The sequence below is a fragment of the Carcharodon carcharias genome, chromosome 17 (genome assembly GCF_017639515.1).
Source record: "Carcharodon carcharias isolate sCarCar2 chromosome 17, sCarCar2.pri, whole genome shotgun sequence".
NCBI lineage: Eukaryota > Metazoa > Chordata > Chondrichthyes > Lamniformes > Lamnidae > Carcharodon > Carcharodon carcharias.
The window spans coordinates 79796511-79820164 of NC_054483.1; the positions used below are offsets into that span (position 1 = coordinate 79796511).

Below are 23654 nucleotides of genomic sequence, written 5' to 3' on the forward strand. Positions count from 1 at the left end.
ATGGGGTGCTCACCCACACAGTTGGCGTAGATCTCAGGGCCTATCATCTGACAGATGGAGGTGACTGTCTCCCTTGAGAGACGGAGCCTCCTTTGGCACTGCACCTCAGACATATTGAGGTAGCTTCTTTGCTGTCGGTATACCCTGGCAGCAGAACATTGGCACCTTCTGTGGCCCCTTCCGCATTGGGCTTCCTGTTGACCCTGCGCCCCTTGTGCTTGCACCTCTCCTCCCGAAGGTGGCTCCGCTGGAGGCTGTATGTGGTTTTCCAGCCTCCTCCCCCTTCAGGCCCTCCCTTCTTCCTCAGAGGAGGCGCCTCCAGTGGATAGCACGACTCCCATTCCCAGGCTAAGGAAAGGCTTCGTGAAACCTGCAGGCCCCAAAAATGATCTTTACTGTAGAGTCCTAACCAAGGCTTTTACTCCTGTCCATGTGGCTGGTATGAGTTTTGAAGTATTCTGCTCACACAGGCAAGTAGCAGTAACTTTCGCACTTAAATGTCTTAACAAATACCATTCACTCCACTCACCCCTCTTATCCTACCTGTAAATGAGTTTTATACAAATGTCTTCTACCCGCTTGCTCATTGCGCCCATGCACGTCCTGTAGATCGCAAGGATAGAGGATTGGCCAACCAACAGAAAGCAGAGAGTTGAGATAAATGGGTCTTTTTCTGGATGGCAAGCTGTAACTAGTAGGGTGTTACAGGGTTCGGTCCTTGGGCCCCAACTATTTACAATCTATATTAATTACTTGGATTCAGGGATACAAGGGACTATAGCTAAATTTGCAGATGACACCAAAATAGGTGGGAAAGTAAGTTGCAAGGAAGAAATAAGAAATTTACAAATGGATATGGACAGGTTATGTGAATGGGCCAAAATTTGGCAGATGGAGTTTAACGTGGATAAGTGTGAGGTTATCGATTTTGGTCAAAAGAATAAAAAGGCGACTTATTATTTAAATGGAGAGAAACTTCAGAATGCTTCAGTGCAGAGGGATCTGGGTGTCCTTGTGCATGAATCGCTGAAAGCTAGTATGCAGGTACAGCTGGTAATAAGAAAGGCAAATGGAATTTTGTCATTTATTCCTAAAGGAATAGAGTATAAAAATAGGGAAGTGTTGTTGCAACTGTACAAGGCATTGGTGAGACCGCACCTGGAGTACTGTGCACAGTTTTGGTTCCCTTACTTGAGGAAGGATGTAGTTGCATTGGAGGCGGTTCAAAGGAGGTTCATTAGATTGATTCCAGAGATGCAGGGCTTGTCTTATGAGGAGAGATTGAGCAGTTTAGTAGGATGAGAAGAGATCTAATTGAGATTAAGATGCTAAAGGGGATAGACAAAGTAGACGTGGAGTGGATGTTTCCCCCTGTGGGGCATTCTAGAATGAGAGGCCATAGTTTTAGACTAAGGGGTGGTGGATTTAAATCAGAGATAAAGAGGAATTACTTTTCTCAAAGGCTCGTGAATCTGTGGAATTCACTACCTCAGAGTGCAGTGGATGCCGGGACGCTGAATAAATTTAAGGAGGAGATAGACAGATTTTTAATTAGTAATGGGTTGAAAGGTTATCAGGAGAGGGTGGGAAATTGGAGTTGAGGCCAAAATGAGATCAGCTATGATCATATTGAATGGTAGGGCAGACTCAAGGGGCTGAATTGCCTACTCCTAGTTCTTATGTTCTTATTTATAGGCCCTCACTACCCTATTAATGCCAATTTTATCAAAGGAAAGTCAAGCCCAGTGTTTGTGAATAGCACAAAAATTTCCAAATGGAAAAGTTTAGATCATTTTTTAACTGTGGTTAGTTTGTTTTCTTTTGATTCATAGAAGCTAATAGCTTAAGAGCCATAAAGAATCATGCAGAAGTTCACGAACGAACAGTTCTGCAAGATTACTATTTTTGTTGTCAGGTTTAACTCCATGCTAACTCCAATAACTAGGATAATAATTCCAGTTATTATTCTAAATGGTGGTTCAAACTGCTCTGAATGATAGATACTTGAGATGTCTGCTTTGGGAATATAAAATGGTTTGCGGTCTGACAGGTAATAATGAAGTGGAATACAACAATATGGCTCACAACAAGGCCAGTTCACAAGATGAGGTGAGCGAAAAGAGGTCGCCAAACACTCCCCTCGTTACAAGTGAGTGAAAGAATGCATGAGAGTAAAAAGAGGCCAATCCATTTTAGATTCACATTCTACTTTTTCCTCATATTAGTAAGAGGAAAATGTACCCAAAAGTAAGTAGACAATTTTGAACCCATTTGAGAGAAGATATTATTTGGAAAGCTGTATAAGTGAAAAAAATTTATCAGTGGAACAGTAAACAGTTAATAGGTGAAAAGATTTACTTGAGAAGATTCCAAGGTATGATTGGCTGCCTACATGAGGCATGGGATTGCAACAGTTTTTGCTTCATTGACATTGAAAGATGTCAAAATGTGCCAGACGAATTTTCCAGGCTTTCACTATGAAACGATGCAGAGCTTTAGAAAAGCACAACTGGGGTTTGAGGAAAACACCATCTCCCCTGGAAAATGAAAGTATGCTAAAATACTTCTCTCTGATTTATGTCCACAAGGTCAAAAATGCACAGCCATATGTTTAACTCATTATTTACCATTCTTCAAAATTAACTAGGACATCTGAGGACAACTTCAAGGGTTAGTAAAATATGTTTCTAAGAAGAGGAGGAAAAATTGCCCAAGCATCGATCTCATGTATCTCCTGGTTTTAGAAGCTAAGTCAGTAAAGACCTTGGAGTAGATCCCCTGGCCAGCATGATGCACCATGTGCAGATCCTGCCCCTGTACTTTCCTCTGAGGTATGCGCTGTGCCAGTATCTGAGCTGATGACTGCCAGTGTCAGATCGGGTGAAGCGCTTCTTCCTCGGAGCTCTACTCTTCCTCTGGGCCTTCATCGTCCTGAGGCATCACTGGCTGGCCAGGCAGCAGAACTTGGGTATCTGAAAGCTTAAAAACACAAGGGGCAGGATTTTATGGTCGTTGGGCAGGCGCATGCCCCAACTCGGTCAGGCGAGCGTCCCGACATCATTGCACACTCTTGCAATCTTTCAGTCAGTGGGCGCACGCGAGAGTTGGCAGCACGCCTGTCGACATTTAAGAGGCCTATTAAGACCCTTAAGCAAGCAATCAATTTGTATTTTTCGCTACCCGCTCGACAGTTCGGTTGGCGGGTGGGCAAATAGGCCAGGTGGCCTTTGCATTTTTAACAAAACCTCATCCATGGGCGGGAGGAGGTTTCCAACGGCAAATATAAAACCAGTAAAAAAAACGTTGCCACAATTTCGAACATGTCCCTCTTCATGTGGCTGAGTTACATATAGGAAAATGCTTATTTCATCTTAAAAATTTTTATTGGTCAGTGTCCAATTCTTCAGCTCCCTGAGGCAGCTCTGTGCCCTTAGGGAGCTATCAGCACGCACCCCACCCCCCCAACCCCCATGGATGTGCAGACTTCTGCACTCACCATCCTCCAGCCCTGACCCTGGCAGCACCTTTCACGCTGGCTGGCCATTCATTGGCTCCCTGGCCCACCCGCTGCGCCTGCCTGACGATTCAAAAATCCTGCCCCATGTGTGTGGCAATTGGCCGGATTAGATCTGTCCTGCTTTTTCTTCTCAGGGCATAGCGGGGCAGTTTTCCACATTGACAGTTAGATGCTAATGCTGGAGCTGTACTGGAACAGCTTGGCTGGAGGCACGGCTTGTTCTGGAGCACAAGTCTTCAGTTTTATTGCTGAGGTGTTGCAGGGCCCAAGGTCTTTACAGTAACCAGTGCCTTCAGCCGTTTCTTGCTATCACATGGAGCGAATCGAATTGGCTGAGGACTGGCATCTGTGATACTGGGGACCTCAGGAGGATGTCGATGTGGATCATCCACTCGGCACTTCTGGCAGCAGATGGTTGCAAATGCTTCAGCCTTTTCTTTTGCACTGATGTGCTGGGATCCCCCTTCATTGAGGATGGGGATATTTGTGGAGCCTCCACCTCCAGTGAGTTGTTTAATTGTCCACAAGCATTCATGACTGGAGGTGGCAGGACTGCAGAGCTTTGACACGATCTGTTGGTTGTGAAATCATTTAGCTCTGTCTATCACATGCTGCCTCTGTGTTTGGCACGCAATTAGCCTGTGTTGTAGCTTCATCAAGTTGACACCTCATTTTTAGGTAGATCTGGTGCTGAGCCTGGCACGCCCTCCTGCCCTCTTCATTGAATCAGGGTCGATACCCCTGCTTGGTGGTAATGCTAAAGGGGGGGTGGATATGGCGGGCCATGAGGTTACTGATTGTGGTTGAGTACAATTCTGCTGCTGCGCTTCATGGATATTCAGTTTAGAGTTGCTAGATCTGTTCTGTATTGATCCTGTTTGGCACAGTGGTAGTGCCTTACCACATGATGGAGGGTATCCCCAGTGTGAAGATGGGATTTTGTCTTTGCCAGAACTGTGCAGTGTCACTCCTGCTGATACTGTCAAGGACAGATACATCTGCAACATCTAGCTTGGTGAGGATGACGTCAAGTATGTTTTTTTTCCCCTTGTTGGCTCCCTCACTACCTGTTCCAGCAGAGCTTAGCATATATGTTCTTTAGGACTCGGTCAGCTCAGGCAGTTGTGGTGCTGCTGAGCCACTCTTGGTAATGGACATTGAAGACCCCCTCAGAGTTTTTGCCACCCTCAGTGTTTCCTCCAAGTGGTGTTCAAATGGAAGAATGCTGATTCATTGGTTGAGACAGGGCAGTAGGTGGTAATCAGCAGATTTCCTTGCCATATTTGACCTGATGCCATGAAACTTCAGGGAGTCCAGATCCAATGCTGAGGACTCACAAGGCAGCTCCCTCTCAACTGCATACCACTGTGCTGCCACCTCTGCTGAGTTGGCTCACTAACGGTCAGTTTGGATTCCACCAGGGCTACTTGGCTCCTGATCTCATTACAGCCTTGGTCCAAACGTGGACAAAAGAGCTGAATTCAAGAGGTGAGAGTGACTGCCCTTGACATTAAGGCAGCATTTGACTGAGTGTGGCATCAAGGCACCCTTGCAAAGCTGAAGTCAATGTGAATCAGGGGAAAGCTTTCCACCAGTTGGAGTCATATCTAACACGAAGGAAGATGCTTCTGGTTGTTGGAGGCCAATCATCTTAATCCAAGGCCATTGCTGTAGGAGTTCCTCAGGGTAGTGTCCCAGGCCCAACCATCTTCAGCTACTTCATCATCGACCTTCCTTCCATCATAAGGTCAGAAGTGGGGGTGTTCACTGATGAATACATAATGTTCAGCACCATTCACGACTCCTCAGATACTGAAGCAGTCCATGTCTATATGCAGCAAGACCAAGACAACATTCAGGCTTTATCTGATAAATGGCAAGTAACATTCAGCCACAAAACTGTCAGGTAGTGGCTGTCTCCAGCAATAGACAATCTAATCATCTCCCCTTGACATTCAATTGCATTACCATGACTGAATCCCCACTATCAAAATGCTGGGGATTATCGTTGACCAGAAACTGAACTGGACTAGCCATGGCTACAATGTAGACTATGGCTACAAGAGTAAGTCAGAGGCTGGGAATTCTGTAAAAGAGTAACTCAACTGCTGATTCCTCAAAGCCTGTCCACCATCTACAAGGCACAAGTCAGGAGTGTGATGAAATATTCTCCAATTGCCTGGATGAGTACAACTCCAACAACACTCAAGAAGATCAACACCATCCAAGATAAAGGGGCCACTTGATCGGCACCCAACATCTTAAAAATTCACTCCCTCCACCACCAACACAAAGTGGCAGCAGTGCATACCATCTACAAGATGCACTACAGCAACTCATCAAGGCTCCATTGACAGCAACTTCCAAACCTCCTGCCTCTACTACCCAGAGGGACAAGGGCAGAAGACTCATGCGAACACCACAACCTGAAGTTTCCCTCGAAGGCACACATCATCCTGACTTCAAAATATATCTCCATTCTTTCACTGTCGTGGGATCAAAATCCTGGAACTCCCTAACAACACTGTGTGTATACCTGCACCAGATGGACTGCAGCAGTTCAAGGGCAATTATGGATGAGCAACAAATACTGGGCTAGCAACACCCACATCCCATGAAAGAATGTTTCAAAATGAGTCCAGCTGTTAGGATTGATATTTGAAATGTGTTCAGTGATTGACCTTGACCACTCTTGTGAGGTCATTGAACTTTTTCCAATACTGTAACCAAGTACTTGTGGCCAGATTCACGTCTGTGGCTATCTGCTCTCACTCCCTCCTGTGTGCCTTCTGGAAGGCCTCCTGTCCCTCTGTGGCAAGATGACCACTCTGCTCCTTTCCTCTTACACAAAGGCCTCTAATGATGTATCTGGGAACCTAGGAGCCCACACTCTGACTTGCTGCTTCATTGTTCATGGTGTCTTCCTAATTTCCAGCCCCTACTGCAGCCAGAATGCATCTTCCCTCCAAGAAGTTTATGCTAGCTTTAATTGGTAGTAGTTTGGTATAAACCTGGGTCTCCTGCTGAGCATGCAGCCACTCTGCAGCATGTTTAGCACTGGTTGTACACCACTATCATGCAAGGAGTTTGTATGTAATCTTCCATCGAGCATAGGTTCATTGTGCATCACAATCTCTGCACCCATTAATGCACCTTAGTAGATTTTTTCCTCCAGTAAACTCTACTTGGAATTAGCTTATTTTTAAAATAGGAGCTTACACAGCCCCTTGTGATCAAACCTGACCTAGACCAATCTAAATCAAGCTGAGTCTGAAGTACATAGAATTATATGGAATTTTGCTTCCTGTCCAAATGTCCACTCACAGCACAGAACACCGTATAATTGATAAACTACTGTAGGAAGTGTACACTTTGAAGAAATATATAAAGACTCATGCACTTGAGACTATGATTATTTTATTCATTATTTTAACTAATCAGAATTATGAGCTGTGACTTTGCGAGACTGCTGTGTGGGTGTACTCTTGCAGCAGCAAGGAAGCCTGGTTGCAGCAAATTCTCTGTGGAAAATTTTTCCCCTTCATTTGAATGGGCTTCCTGAACATGCAAAACATGCAAAAACAACCTGGCAAAGTGTGCTATTGGCTGAGGGTTGGAACATCTGACCAGAGGTCAACTCTTACAGAATTAACACAATTTTGCCATTCTTGCTAAAGTTCTGCAGAAAAGGAAATCGATACAAGTGGAAATGTGGGCTTGGGCTTGTAGTGTAATGGATTAATAGAAGAGATATGCCAACGAGTGATGCAGACTATGATGTATTTGTAACATAAGCAGTCATGTACTAGAGACTCTACAGCAGACAGGCAGCACTCAGGGGAGATGTGCCTACTCAGTAACCAATTTGTATATATTGTACAAAGTGTAAAAAAACCAAATTGAAGTCACTACCTGAGTGAGGCTACAACCCCTCTTCATAAAGTACACGACTAAGCATGCCCCTGAAGCAGGTCCTACTGTAAATGCAGAGATACAAACATCATGGAGGGAAGGATCATGAATTGATACACTCATGCTTGCCTGCTTCACAATGATTCACAAAATTGTGTGGGATTCCATTTAACTAAAGATCCAATTATGGTGATTTATAATAGATCAAGGATTAACCCAGTGAGAAAGTATTTTTCCTGCAAGAGGATTTCTGACTGAGGGACAAAATAGCGCACTTCATTTGTTAATCTTTCAGTAGAGACTTTTCTTGCTTCTTTCACCCTTTTTGGTGTGATTGAAAGATAATTGCAGGGCCATTCTAAATGCTTCAGGCGAGGGAGGGTGGCTGCAGTATAAACAATGTGCTATGAATACTTTTAAGCAGGGTTGGGTGGGAATGATGTTGGATAAATAGCATCAAGATCTCCTAATATATTTGCAATGTATAAAAGTTGCTTCCTCTGAGCTTTTTCCCGTATGCTGGAAGTCAGAAATAGAGATTGCAATGGTTCTTTCAGTGATCTAACATGGCAGGTTAGATACAAGAGCAAACATATGGTTAATGAAAAGGACACACTTTTCGTTAGTTTTCACTTCTGAAGGTAACACCGCAATCTTGATACTATTAGATAGATGTACTGCTAAATTGCTACAAAGCAGAAGTGGTTTAGAGTTAAGGCACTTTAATTGGATAATGCTGCTGTACCTAGTTCCATTTATCCACTGTGTTTCCTGAAATGGGAGAACTCATATGTTCATTCGTTCAAATCGTTGTTGTTTATGTTGGCTTCAGTCGAAACAAGGAAGGTTCATATTGTCCCATTATTTAAGAAGGAGAGGAAATCAGACACTAGGAACCACAACAAATCAGTTTGATGTCAGTTGTATGAAAGCTGCAAGAAGGCATTATATGGGATGTGATTTATGACCACTTAGATAGTTCAGCAGTTCCTAACAAGGCTTCAGGAAATAGAAGTCCTAACTCACTAATCTGATTGAATTTTTTGAGGAAGTGAACAACATACTGGATGATAGCAGTTCTATTCATTTTATAAAATTTTATTCATTTCAAAAATATGAAAAGTGAGATTTGCAGTGTTCCCAAATGGTCCTATGGCCTTGAGATCTCTTAAACGTGGCTTTGAGCTAGTTTGCAATTAAACAGCCGCTATTTTGAAGCTAATCCGATGTGAGAATGCTTTCTGGAGATGGTCTTATACTTCATGCCTAAATTCACTTTAAGCGATTTTACGTGTGAAATACATTGCATGCTCTACCAGACCTAAACACATCAACATAAAATTTGAGGTGCTATTTGAAAAGATTAGATCACATGGAATGATTGGACAAATATACACTGGATAAGAATTGTAATCCTTGGGGGAATTTTTGTCATTAATGTCGGCAGATTTGAATGAAGCCTGGTCACATGTTGAGTTTTACAAGGATCTGTGTTGGGATTGTTGCTTTCCATTATTTTTAATAATAATCAATGTGAGGCAACTAATAGGAAAGTCAAATTGGACCACACATTTCAGCAGATTAAATGTGCTCTTCAATTCATCCTGATCCAATATGAAATCCCATCCCAAATGCCAGAGATGGGATCTATTGTCCAGCTGAATGCATCCAAAGCAGTGGCACTGAATCTCGGAGCCCTCTCCTTTCCTTGCAACAACATGACTTCTCTTTGAATGTTCAAGACCAATAATGTAGCATCCTGCAGCGCACTGCTGCAATTTCCCTTTTAGAGGGTCTGTGCCTTTAAACACGGGAGGCTGCCTCGAACAAATGCATTCTATTGAACTCTAATCAGCCCACTGGAGTGCCCAAAATGCCAGCATTGAAATGGACACCAGGACTGCTTTGTGGTCGCACCTTTTGATGCCACAATCTTGGAAATGAGGTGGGTGGATGAACTTTCTTTCTTAACCACCCTGTTTCCAATGGATATGAGCACGCCGCAAACCTCAGGGCAACGCAATTCCGCACCCACTGACTGACCGTCCCCCCACCACCCATGCCCCTCACACCCCACCCCCGCCCCCACCCCCCCCGCCACTCCCCACTGTTCAATGTCTGTGGGATAAGATTATCAAATTTTTGTGGGACCAAAGTATCACTTTGATCAACAAGTGTTAAACACAGCATGAAACGTTTTACCAAATAGTGGTATATGCTTTAATGTTCTTCAATAACCCGCTCTAAAATTAATCTTTGTTGGCTTCGGCAATGTTCAATTTAAGAAAAGAGTGGGCATTATATCAAGCAAAGAGTCATGAAATGGCAAGGGAAAGTGCCATTGGATCAGTTATCTGAGTCCATTTGTACTCTGAGAAAATAGGAATTTAAAAAGTTTGCACAAACTTTAAAAAATAGTAAAATAGGAAAGTGAAAGAAATGGGATGCAGAGGGAAGAACTGATCTTCTAAGTGAAAGTTATAAAATAGATAAAAATAAAGGAAATTAAAGACATTATGAACAGACTTCTGCTCAGTGTGGAGATGCTTTAAATAAGCACATCAAATTCCATCTGTAAAAGCTTGGATTACAAGTCAGAACAATAATGTATTGAGGCCAGTTCTGCAATATTGGCCACCCTACCTCAAAAAGGATAGAGGTGCCTTGGCAATTTTTCAGAGAAAATGGCTGAGTTAATTCCAGGCCATGGGGGCTCAGTTTAGAAGAAAGGTTCAAGCAGCTGAAGTTATTTTCACTGAAGCAAATAAAGCTGAGCAGAATCACACTATGGGTCTTTAAAGTAATAGAAAATATGTATTATGCTGAAGTAAACAAAATGTTCAACTTGCACAATGAGCGTCAAAATAAAGATCATAAGTAAATATTCAAAAGCCTCAAGCACAGTTAAAAATGGGGATTCTCCATAAATTGATGAATCCCCTTATCTTAGGATTTCCAGTCCCCTCAAACCAGTTCATCCGAGGCAGATGGGGCTGGAAAAGTGCTTAAGGATTCAATCTGCCATGTTGCCGTCTACTTATTATTCTGGAGTGAGGACATACCAGCATAAAATATATCAGTCCTTTTGTGGGCAAGTGCTTGATAAACACACTGATTTGAGGGAAACACAACTATCTTTTCCTACCATTTGTCCTGTTTGAATGCTGAATATCAAGAGCACCTGTTAAGATCCAGTATCCAGCCTTCAAAGGCTCATAGCGAGAGCATCAATAGTTTCTTTACGGAAGGACCTGTTTACTTGTTCTCAGAACGTGTCATGCATCAGCTTTTTTCCAATTTCCAATATTTTTTATGCAGCTCAGATATAACTTTCAGGAGGCTTGCCACAGTTTCTGGCCCCAATTCCTACATTACATCAGTGACCACAATTCAAGAAGTACTTAATTTGTTGTAAAGCACTTTGGGACATCCTGAGGTCATGAAAGATGCTATATAAATGCAAGCCTTTCTTTCCTTCTATGTCAGGGAGCCCACGTCTAGTAGTCAATTTGGGTCAGTGGAGCTTCATTGTACTGTCCTGCACCCTAAGCAATGCAACCCAACTGAAAAGCTTAAGCCACTGACCTTCTTCAGCAGAAAAAGAGGAAGCACCTTTGTGTACCTGAAGTAGAGAATCAACAGGTGGTCTTGAAAAGAGGAGAGCTCATGATAAAGTTATCTTACCTGGACACATGACAGCACTTAATTGGCTGTAAAGTGCTTTATGGGCTAAATGGCTTTTCTCACCTCCAGACCCGCTTATGTTTTTAAGACACAAGTGCATTTTACTCTGATGAATATGCTTAAATTGAATGGCATTCATATACAAGTATGCCTCATGAATTCTTAATGGAAGCTAACCATTGACAGTAGATGTCATAAGTAAAAGCAATAAATAATACTGGAACATGAATATTTCTGCTGTGTTAAACATGTTTTTAACCAGAATATGCTTAAAAATGTGAAAAAAAATGTTCTTGCTCTCATTAGTAGGCTTTAGCCGGGCAATAGGCATTGTCCTTCAGTATTATCTCTTTTAATTCATGTTAAAATCATTATCTGTAGCTTAGATTAAACAAGCCTTTAAAATGAGACCCATTTATCTAAATTAGAGCAAACATCATATCATAACAAATCTGTAAATCTGTCAGGTAAGCGATCATTTATTTTAATCAAATGCTTTTCTTCTGCTGGACTAAAGTAATATCAAAATAATTGTTCGATACTTATGGTTAATTACACGAAGCAAATTATTTTAACCCTTTTCCAATCAAATGAACAAATCAAACTATTATCCCAATTTCCCTCAATACTCCTGAAGTCAGTGACTCTTCCTGCTCCAGGAAAGAATGCCAAGTGTAGTACCCGCCTGCCTAAAGACTACCAGAACTAAAATTAGCAACAGGGTTTGAACCTCATTTACCATCCTGATCCTACAGGTACAATACAAGGCCAGGATAAGGACTCATCCACTGAGTCATCAGACTATCCAGTTATGATGAAAATCATAAGGGCATCAGAAATTTCTATGACTAAATTGAGAAAATTGAACATCTAAAATATGTGCATCAAGTTTTTATCTTGTCATGATGCAGTTAGTATCATTCAAGCTTTAGGGAGAAACCCTAAGGGCAAAAATTTTCCCGCATCAGGCAGACTCGGCGGGAGCGGGCAGGGGCGGTTGGCAACCCAACCATCGCCCGCGATCGGATGCATGCCACCATTTTACGCGGGCAGGCCAATTAAGGCCCGCCCAGCATAATGCACGTCTCCGGGATCAACGTGGACGGGTGGGCGGGGACGAGGGTGGGAGCTCAATGTCTGCCAATGGCGACCCGGTGGCCTATTAAAAACCGGCACAGGCAGCCATGCGAAGGCTGCCATTGACTTTGCAGTACCGTAGTGATGCAGAACAGGGCAGGCAGGAGGGCAGGTCGGCGGGCAGTCGGCCCCGAGGTTTTCTGGTGAGTGTCTTACTGCCCTCTTGGACGAGGTGGCAGCATGCTGGGATATCCTTGTCCCAAGGGACGGGAGGAGGAGCCCCCCCCCACCAACTCAACAACAATGCCTTGGAGGAGTTGGCATCCAGGGTGAGCCCCCATGATGTTGTGAGCCGTAAGCAGCTCAATTACCTCCTACAATCGAGTAGGGTGAGCACCGTGTTGGATTGGGTCGCTTAGCACAGCAGTTAGGAGCACCCCCCACCCCCAACACCGCCTGACCTCAGAGCTCTTAGAGTATGAGTGGCCAATGTCAACGAGGCAGCATCTGGACAAGGTGGTGAGCCCTGGCTGCTCAGAATGAGTGTCTTGCAGCTCCAGGGTCACAAATCAGCTGAGGCCTGCAAGGTTTTCCTCAGATAGGGGTGGCAAGGCTGCACTGGCAATGCAGGTACAGGGTGGACTAATCAAAGTTCCTCTCTCCTTTCAGGAGAAGACAGCCCACAATAACACTGAGAGGCAGCGGACTGGCGGAGGAACACCCCACCTTCTAATCTTGATCAGATACGAGCAGGAGGCACTGGAGCTGGAGAGGCGCCATGCAACTAGGTCAACCGGCCGCAGTGAGGTTGAGATGCCACAGGGAGGTAAGAGTGCAGTGCACCGAGGTCAGAAAGTCTGTCATAGGAACCATTCCACTGTTATCTCTATATTGATGTGAGCTTTGAACATGGAATCCCCATTGATAATGGAAAGATGAGGGCACCTTGATCCAGGTGCCAGGCGTGCACAGTAACAGTGTAATGACTTCAACTAATGACATGTCCTTGTTCTTCCTTTCAGGCTCACCAGAAGACCCTCAAGGTCAGGAGCCTGAAAGACCACTCTTCACCCCAGAGAACACAGAGGATATAAACGCACCAGTGTCACACCCTCGCAGCCCAGCAGGCAACAGCACAGACACCAGCCCCTCAGTGGAAACTAGGTCATCGGCTAGTATCTCAGTGTACAGCGATGAGGGCACTTCACACTCACTTGAGGTGCAGGCAGAGGCAGAGAGTGCCTAGGGCGCTGGCAGTCAAAGGACTGCTGGGGATCAGGAACATGCTCACTCGATGGCTGATGATGAGCTTCTGGAGTCGTCCCTGAGGCAGCAGATGCTGAAAGTCCAGCAGGGTGTACGGGAGGATCTGGCGAAGATACGTGAAGCATGCCATGGTCTCCATTGTGAAGGAGCCCATGTGGAGCATGAGCAATGCAATGACCCTCATGGCCGAGCACACTGCCTCCTCCATGGAGAGAGTGGCGACTCTCATGGAGAGGCTCCAGGAGCTCAATTAGGGATGCGCTCAGACCTGCAAGCCCTCACAGAGGCACTGTCAGTGTGGCAGATGGATTGGGCACCCAGAACCCCGGCTAGGTGCCTATCCATCAGTGGTGAGCAGGGAGGTCCAAAGCGACCTGACATTGGCACACAAACTGCTTGTCGTCTCTGCGGGCTCCTCTCAGGGCGCTCCGGATGATGGCAGCAACTCCTCGGCCCCTCTGCCAGTGGCTGCTCCCTCCCAGGTGGGGCCAGCACAGGCTCCATGGGCCAGAGGACATCCACCAAGGTCATCAAGGCCAACAGGACATCAGAGTAAGCAGGCTGTCTCAAATGCCGGTGCCAGCGAGGGGTGAGAACCTAGATGTAGCACTCGTAAACATAATTCACCTTAGGCGCCTTATCAGCTGTGTTTTTTTTTGCCCCATTTATAAGTTTTTATAAGTAGATGTGATGAAGAACATCTTTACATTTAATTGGATTTATGTATGCCTGGAACCACGTCAGTAAATGTGTTTGTTTTCAGCAATCCTCTGGGTGCTTCATTAGTTCTGCAGGTGAAGGGGAACCCATGATGTTATGAGTGACTTGTTTGTCATTGAGCTTTATTGAAATGGCACAGAGTGCATGTTGTTCACCAAGCAAATGTTCCTGTCAGGTATCAACTATGAAAGCTGCAGCCCTGGCATGTGGTGCAGGTTCATCTTTGCTAGGCTAGCTGAAGGGGTGTTGGATCAAAGCTTCCGGGTGTCCCTGCCTCCCAGGAGACTGCCCAGGTCAGCATTTTTTCCCTCAGCATTCTCCTGAGCGTGCTCATCCTCGGACTCACTACTGGACTCATCGTCTGCTGCCAGAGCAGCTGCGTCTACGTTTTCTTCCTCCACTGCATCCCCCCTTTCCTGTGCCTGAATATGGAGAGTGCAGCATGTAACCACTATCAGTGATACACGATCTGGGAGGTATTGCAGTGCATCCCCTGAAAAGTCCAGGCATCGGAAATGCATCTTGAGAAGACCGATGGTTCTCTCTACCACAGCCCTTGTGGAGGCGTGGCTCCTGTTGTACCGCTGCTCGGCCTCTGTTCTTGGATGGCGGAGAGGTGTCATGAGCCACCTTTTGAGGGGATAGCCCTTGTCACCCAGCAGCCAACCATCCAGTCAGGCTGGATCATGGAAGGGCCTCGGCACCCAGAAGTGTCTTAGAATGTAAGCGTCATGGGAACTGCCTGGGTACCTTGCACAGAGTTGCAGAATCTGCATCCTGTGATCACACACTATCTGTACGTTCATGGAGTGGAATCCCTTCCTGTTGACGAAGACTCCTGGCTCACTCGCTGGTGCCTTGATGGCCACATGTATGCAGTCGATTGCACCATGGATATGGGGGAACCAAGAAATCACTGCAAAGCCTCTGGCTCACTCTGCCTGGCTGGCCTTGTCCAAGTGGTAATGAATGAAAATCAATGCACGCCTGAACAGAGCATCTGTCACCAGCTTGACACAACTGTGGACAGCTGATTGGGAGACTCCATAAAGATCAACCACCTGACCGCCGGAAAGAGCTGGAGGCGTAGAAGCTGAGGGCCACTGTGACCTTCAGAACCACTGGCATGGGTTGTCCACCCACACATTTGGTCTGATCTCAGGATCAATCATCTGACAGATGGAGGTCACGCTCTCCATTGAGAGGCGGAGCCTCCTTCAGCTTTGCACCTTGGACATATTGAGATAGCAGCATCGCCGCCTGTAAACCCTGGCAGCAGAATAGTGCCATCCTCTGCGGCCCCTTCCGCCTTGGACTTCCTGTTGGCCCTGCACCCCCTGTGCCTGCGCCTCTCCTCCCACAGGTGGCTTCCCTAGAGGCTGAATAAGGATACCTGGCCTCCTCCACCTTCTGGCCCTCTCTTCCTCCTCAGAGGAGGTGCCTGCAGTGGAGACCACAATCCCCATTCCCAGGGTAAGGGAAGGCCGTCAGACACCTGGAAGGCCCCAAATGTTATGATTCCTCCGGAGTCCTGAACTGAAGCCTGTTATTTCTGTCAAAGCAATTCTGAAGCGAAATGAAGTTTTCCTGTTCACACAAGCAAGTAGCAGTAAGTTATAATCTAAAGTACTAACAACTTGCATTAGCGAGCTCACTCACCCCTCTTATCCCGGCCCTGAATGAGGTTTTTAAAAATGTGGCCTACCCGCCTGACCATTGCACCCGTGCAACGCCCTGAAAATTGCACAGGCTGAGCAAAATCAAATTCAATTGGTACCTCAAGGGCCTGAACAGGCCTGTGAATTAATAGCGGGCGTGCCTACGTCTTCATTGCATGCCCACCTTCCAAGACATCGGGACACACGCCTGACATCATCGCACGTCATTTTACATTCCACCCCCGCACACCAACTATAAAATCCTGGCCTAGGAGTGAGGGCCAATTGATGTTACTTGAGAACATCAGGCTGGACAATTTGAATTCACTTCATGAGGATCTTAGTCTGTTCAATTAAATGGATTTGATGGGCGTAAAATGTCACTTAGGAATAGATATTTACTAACGGGCAGCCACCCAGAAAAATATAAAGGTAACTTGGATTGACACAATCCATAGGCTGCCCAAAACAACAAAAAAAATAGAGGGAATACTGGCCTTCATCCAGATTTCATGTTTGTACCCAAGGAACAGTCAGCTCCAATGAATCATATTCCATTTATTAAATCAAAGTATTAAAAGGAATGATTTATATTCTACATGTCTTCTATCAAAATACTAAAAGCTTTTCTTTGTGCTTCATCTGTTTGTTTTTTAAACAATCCTCATGTCCTCATGGGCTTTAGTTCTGTTTGCTATTATATAGTTTTGAACTTTTTACCTTTGTATGTATATATCTTTACTTGCACTAATGCAGTACCATTTGGGATGTGTGATTATAAATCTCTCATCGCTCAGTACATCTTTTCATGTTAAGCAAAGTTGATATAAAATATAATTAGAATACTTGGAAGTACTTCAGACACTAATTTTGTTTTGTGAGGTCTTTTTAAATGCCACATGCTGAACAGAAATGTAGGAATACCATTAAAGCGTGTGTTTTTGTATCTTAATTGGAGAAGTCTAATGATTCAGAATAAACTATACCACTGTAGATTACAAATCAGAGGACAGTAAATTGCAATCAAGAGAACAATGAGTTAGCAAAGTTACAACTCGAAAAATTTTAATGTTCTCTAATTATTCATAAAACTCAGTTCTAACTTTTGAATGAAATGAAAATATGCACAGGAATATTGTATTTTATTGAGGCGGCACAAGAGATTACAGCCTCCATAGAGCCTATAGGTCCTTGGTAATCAGCCTGACCTTTGTCTTGACTCCAGGAACAGAAATTACCATGTTAAATTTTTATAAGCGTAAAGAGGCTTATGCATTTGGATAATAGGCTTAACTTAATTACCTTCAAAATCCCAATACCTAATTTGTGGATAATGGCAGGGAGTCTGATAACAGCTAAAGATATGTTTGGCCTCTTAACTGCCCTTCGAAGTGCCCTAGCAAGTCTCTTATTTGTATCAATTTGAGATTGAAGGAGAAGGCCCACCTTCTCAGAGAAACTGGGGATAGGCAATAAATGCCAGTAATGCCCACAAACTGCGAATTACTTCTTAAAATGATTTTCTTATGAGGAGAAATTACTTTGACATTTTTAAAATCTTTTTATATTTAATATTATACAGTCTTTGGTGGAGAAATTTAAAGAAAAGGATTTTTAAAAATCTTAACCAATGTAATATTAAATATATACCATAGAATTTAGATGTTAATAGGAAATGCATTAGAAAAGATTTTTAGATGATCCAAAGTCAATCTATGAGTAAAAAGGTCACTCTTGGGAACTCCAGATATTTTTGTATTTTATATGCACTCTCACTCTCTCTTTCACAAACGTTCTCACACTTTCAAACGCACACTCACACAATCAAGTATACTCTCACACGTCGTGTGCATCATACAGTTCAAGTCTGCAAGCCTAATGCATCACAAGTTTTTGTCAACATTTAACATTGAAACATTTATAATGGAAAAACCTAAGAAACATGTCAACATTTTGCCAGCAGAACTTGTTGATGAATTAGCAGAATCATTCAAAATGGTTCTTTTCATAAAACTATTTTTTTTTGTCAGTAACTAAACCTTTCAAAATTTCCAAAATTAGCTTTTAAAGAAAAACGTTAAAATATAAGTTCCATTTCACAGTAACGTGGTGATAATGACACAACAGGTTGTCCTTAGCCTTCATTTAAAGTTTTTATTTCAAGGCCCAAAGTTGAAAGCCTGGGCTTCAACAGCATATTCTTTCAACCGGATCGGTGCACTGGTGTGTGCTTTTTACAGAATTGCCCAACATTCAAACATTCAATCTGTGCATCAACAAGATATAAAGGACAAAAGGGTGTTTCCCATCATGCTTTCAGGATCTGAATGTTTCTTTGCTTTCTTCCAAATTAGTTTAGGTGCATTTTAATCAAATCCACTTTTCAGGAAACTGACAGGATTTAATTGAGTGACATTTACACTCAGACAGGAACCTCATGCATAAATTTTAATGATAGCCCTCATGGCATTTCAACAGTAGGCTGACTGGAATACTCACCCCACTCAATGACATCCAGTTTGAAGGCAGCAGAGGCTCTCAAAGGCAAACAAAACAGGAAGGAAGAACAGTAATGGGTTTGGGTACTCCTCAAGAAAGGCCTGGATGTCCACTGCCTTGGGCTCTCCCCCTTCCCCAGCAATGAGGCACTGCCAGTCAATCCCTCCAGCCTGCATCCCCAATGCACAAATTACCTGCATGATGATAAATTTTCCTGTAATGCCAACACATAGCCTCTGGGCTGCCTGAATATCTGCTCCTGCCTGTAAATGAGGCTTGGAAGTTATAATACCTCAGGTCTAAAATTTATGCCTGCAAATATGTTTTGTATTCGTCTTGCCCCATCCACCCAAAACCCACTCCAAGTTAAATCCAATACGATGCTGTTCAATGTTACAGCACATGATAAAATGGGATAATAAGATCAGCCAATAAAAGTAACTTCAGCTTGTATTTTTGTGGCAGTTTTTCAATGCTTTAAATAGCATTCCTTTGTGCACCAATTTGAACAGTTTGTCTATTCAAGGTAATGAACCATAGGAGATAGAACAAGCCGGCCTCACACACTGTTCACATGTGTACGATTCCAGCAGAGGTCACTGGATAACTACCAGAACAGAAAATCATGGCCAACTTTTCCTTCCTCCCACAGGGATGCAGAGGCCAGCTTAATGATTCCACCACTGTCCCAACTGAGATTAGCTAATTCACCACAGTACAAACATCAAACCTTCAACCTTGCTGGCCTCAACACTTTTACCAAGTGACCCATCAGGGAGATCAAAGAAATTACAAAGAAATAATATACTGGGTTAGTGGTGAATAACATCCTTGAAGATATGACTATTTTAGCACAGGATATGGTTTAGTAATACACATATTATTGAGGAAAGAAGCACTACAAGCTCATAACAACACAAGTAGTTTGCTTAAAGGAAAACAGATAAGTATGATAAATCCATTCTACAATTACAATGGCTTGTTTTGAATGAGTTTGAGAACTAACCCATCCCTAATGTTTGGATTTAGAATTAACAAAGGATAAATGACAAATTCACATGGATTTCATCTCCTAAAAAATCTTAGTTTTATATATGCCTTAATATTTTAGATCAAAGAAAAGCAGTTATTCTTCAAATCCTGCATTATTTAGATTTGTTGTAAGCTAATGCTACAAATACTGACAATAATGGATTGAAAAACATTCACATCAGCAAAGATTTTCTAACTAGCTTACACTGAAGTCACATCAAAATTAAACAACCTTGACCAAAGGACTGTGGTTATGTTTTGTATGTCAGAATTAGTTTGCTATGGTTGAATTCTGAAATTGCACAATTGAGACTTATAAATTCCTTGTTTGTCTTATTTTCAATTCCTGCATTAACCATCTAGTCCAAGAGCAAGGTCACACTCTCCATGTGAACATGAAACTTGCCCAATCAGTATTTAAATCAGATATTTACTGTTTGGCGTTAAATTACCAAATTTGCTGGACAGTTATCCTGAAACCAGATTGTCTGGTTCGAACGCCACACATGATCACTTCAGCTAACATGGAAGACTGCTGCATTTACCATGATATGAGACATACAGGATTGTAAGCTAGTCATATAGTAATTGCTGATATTGGTTTGCAGAAAGGGTGACTGGTTTACAAAGTGTGTAATGTTAGAAATAGCTGTCAAACAATTAACTAATTTTATTACAATTAATTGTCATTTAAAAATTAATGCAATAATAAGGATTAAGTAAATAGAACTGGTAGAAAATAAGGGACAAGAATTGAGTGACTACAAGCATTGTGTTTAATTGTAGCATGCAATTCATCGTGCTATTTTGGGAGGTCAAAACAGGTGCCAGTTTCAAACATTATTCACAGCAAATAAACCTACAATATCATGTTCACATGTGTGGTATAAAAACTTTATTACCAGGTGGTTTACAAGATGTTGATAGCAGCCAAAGCAAATATTGATGTAGTTAATAATTAATAATTTCAGTATTATTCTTATGATTGCATTAAACAATTTTCAGTCAGGCATTAAGTTTTTTTTGGGTCTTTGCAAACTTTCAGGCAAAAGGAATGGCAAAAGGCTTTATTATGAAACTGATGATATCTGTCAAAGCTTGCAATAAATTCATAAAAGTATATTCCACCCTTCCTCTCTAATAGACTTTAACAGTCATTGGCTTTGTTTAAATTCTCTTCTATTCTTATAAAAGTCACGTAATGCTTGTATAATTAATGTAGTGGCCTGAGGCTATAACTTTCATAAGACAACTTGGAGATGGTAAATAAGTTACATTGCCAGCTCCACTCTGCTCCTGCCCAATCAAGCAGACAAGCAGAGTTCTGCACACTGGCATCTAAACATTAGCTACATTTACAAAATGGCTGAGGGAACAATTGGTTCTCTTTCCACAATAAACAATGCAAGAAGTTCCTTGAAAGTGCAAAATTGGCCTGACAGTTCTGCAAAGTTTGCTCACACTGAGTTAATCATACCTCAGCCAAGGCAAATCTGAAGTAGTTTGAAGAAGGGTCATACAGACTCGAAATGTTAGCTCTGCTTTTCTCTCCACAGATGCTGTCAGAACTGCTGAGTTATTCCAGCATTTTCTGTTTTTATTTCAGATTCCAGCATCAGCAGTATTTTGCTTTTATTTGACGTAGTCTGAGATGTTTCTGTGAGATGATCTAACAATGCTAGAATTCATTCTGGCAAACTTCCACTCTTCAATTCACTGCAAAACCAAACCTGTTTTACATTGATGTAAACTGTCATATAACTGACCAATGGTAATTGTACATGAACAAAATATTTGAGGAATTGTCCAACCTCCCAATTTTTGTATCTCTGTATTTCACCTATGTTACTGACTCCATACACTTAATGACAGGCACTTTGGTGCATCAATAACCCACATGACCTTGGAACACATTCACAGCCAAAGGATTTGGAGTCCAAATGACTTAGTAATCCACTGGTACAAAGTTGGAACATTGCAAACTTTCAATGCGCAGTACCATTCAGTGTCATAGATACACATTGTGTCACTGAATTTATTACACAGCGAAGGTATGGAGAGAAGGTTCAAGTCTTCCACCCAACATGAGTAGCCAGTAGCTGATTTATAAATGTAATGCCTGCATGGGTACTTATTCCAAACTCTTTCTTAATGCTGCAGTATAGATTGTAACAAATGTTCAATTGCATTGAGATGTAATTTCAAATTTTAATTTCTGGGCATCAATAAGAGCTAATTGTCAGTGAGGTTGACTGGCTAACAAGAGATTTCATCACTCACTCTCAATCTTTTCTTCAGGCACTCTATAGGTTTCTTGATTGCTATTTGGTGTTTTTCCATTGGATTTTTTCTCAGCTCTTTTCTTGCCATTTTTGACTGGAAAATAGAAACAGTGTATGAACAATCTTATATAACGTATCAAACAGATAGCTTCAGTGTTATTATATTAGCAAATTTCATAGAAAATTTAACAGTGCAATATTAACACTGCAGTAAAACTGAGTTCATATTTTGTAAAAAAAAAAGTAAAGCAGACTTACACGTTGTCTATATTTTCTATTTTGTTTCCCAAGTGATCATGAAATCACTTCATTTATGAACTATTCTGGACAATTCATATTTATTATCCATTATTCACGAAAACATATATATTGCATGAATCTTTCGTGTTTCTTACAACTATTTACTTGTTTTGAGCGCAGTTCTATTGAAATGTATCTTTAATTTTGCACCATGTACAAAATGCGTTCATCCTTGCCCGGGAACTCTTGCAAAGTTTAATAAAAGAAATATCTGTTTTCGGTATTGCATGATATTGTTTAAAAATCTTGTCCACACATAAGTTATAATATCAAGCCATATTCTTCGCGTTACATTTAATCCCAATCGCCTCTTGTTTGTATTTTCAAACGCAACTAAAATGAAAATCTCTCACTTTTTTAAGGGTTCACATAGACACCAAGCGCAGCGTTGAGATTTTAAAATGTGGATATTCATGGCAGAGTACATATTGTACTAATGCTGGCAACTATTAAATCTTGCAGAAATTACTCGGCAATAATCTGAAACCGTTCTGTTTTAATGACAGCCACTGTTTACCTGGCGTTCCCAGTGGTTTCTCTTTTTCCTTCTTTAGTTTCGCCTTGGGCTCCCTTTCTAAGGGTACCTCTGGATTCCTTCGACGCTCCTCGGGGTGGTAGTAAGGCTCCCTGGAAATGATCTCTTGCAGGTAGTGATCGTGGTCTTCCACGGGGTCCCCACGGGCATCATCCGAAAAGATTACTAACCCTCCTAAACAGAGACCGAAAACAGCAACGCAGTAGCCACGGGCCAGAGGGAACATTGTAGGAACTCCAGCTCAATTTAGCACCGACTCCACCAAAACCAGTGTGGCCAAACACATCTATCGATTCCTCTGCGTTTTCTTTTATATAATCACAAACTTGCTTTGCCCCAAAGATTTGATGAGCCTGAATTGAAGAAGTCCATGCGTCAGGCAGAAAAAAGGGCGACTTCAGCCTGGATGTTGGCAGGTGACTTCGGCATGAAGATCCCAGTGCTCACTGAAGCTCTCGGCCAAATCCAGAGGCACTGCACAATTCCAAGGGACATAAAATGATCAAAACCATATCCCCTTACAAAGCACTGGAACGCATGTTATTTTAGAAGAGGTTTGGCAGCGGTCACCAATCTTAACCTTCTCCAACCGCTAATAAAACAATGACAATAAATGCTTTTCGCTTGCTTTGTGTGTGTGTGTGTGTTTCATAATGCTGATGGCTGCAGGTTAAGCACTGTTTCTTTTTGCTGGCTTTAGTGAGATCCTTGCCAGCGTGGCTCCCGAAACTGATCAACCCCAGAGCCAAACGCAAGAGAAATTATGTATAAACAGCTTTTTTTTAAAAAAAATCGATTTCTCGCTTTCAGCGTTCACGTATACGTGGAGTTTTCTGAATAAGTTTGTAGCTGTCTCCAGCTGTCCGTTCTTGCAGAAGCCACGCTTAAGGCGTTCTGCAAAGAATAGCCAGGAAGCAAGTGTGAATTGTTCAATTGATAGACTCAGCAAGAGTGCAAAGACAAGTTAGCGAGAGGGCTTAGTGTTCACTGGTGAGAGGTATTTCAATGACCTGAAAACACCCACTTTCTTTCTCTCTTTTCCACAGACAAGTTTCAGATATGAGGCAGGTTTAAACAGAGCCAGTGCGGCTGCACTATTAATCTTTCTCGCTGTCACAAAGAATCATTTCACAGGTTGAAGAGTGTTCTCAGCACCAGAAGACATTTACCTT

At 42.6% G+C, this 23654-nt stretch overlaps 1 protein-coding gene across 1 annotated transcript in view; it reads right to left on the bottom strand.

The window, feature by feature from the left end:
• The window catches only part of LOC121289858 (inactive carboxypeptidase-like protein X2), a 226852-nt gene extending 203511 nt beyond the window's left edge, over window positions 1-23341 (bottom strand). The window contains exons 1-2 of the mRNA XM_041209764.1: window positions 22465-23341; window positions 21646-21741 (exon numbers count right to left, since the gene is read on the bottom strand). Of these exons, the coding sequence (XP_041065698.1) occupies window positions 21646-21741; window positions 22465-22708 (340 nt within the window). The 5' untranslated portion in view covers window positions 22709-23341. The remainder of the gene's footprint in view (window positions 1-21645; window positions 21742-22464) is intronic.
• Between the last annotated feature and the right edge of the window lie 313 nt (window positions 23342-23654).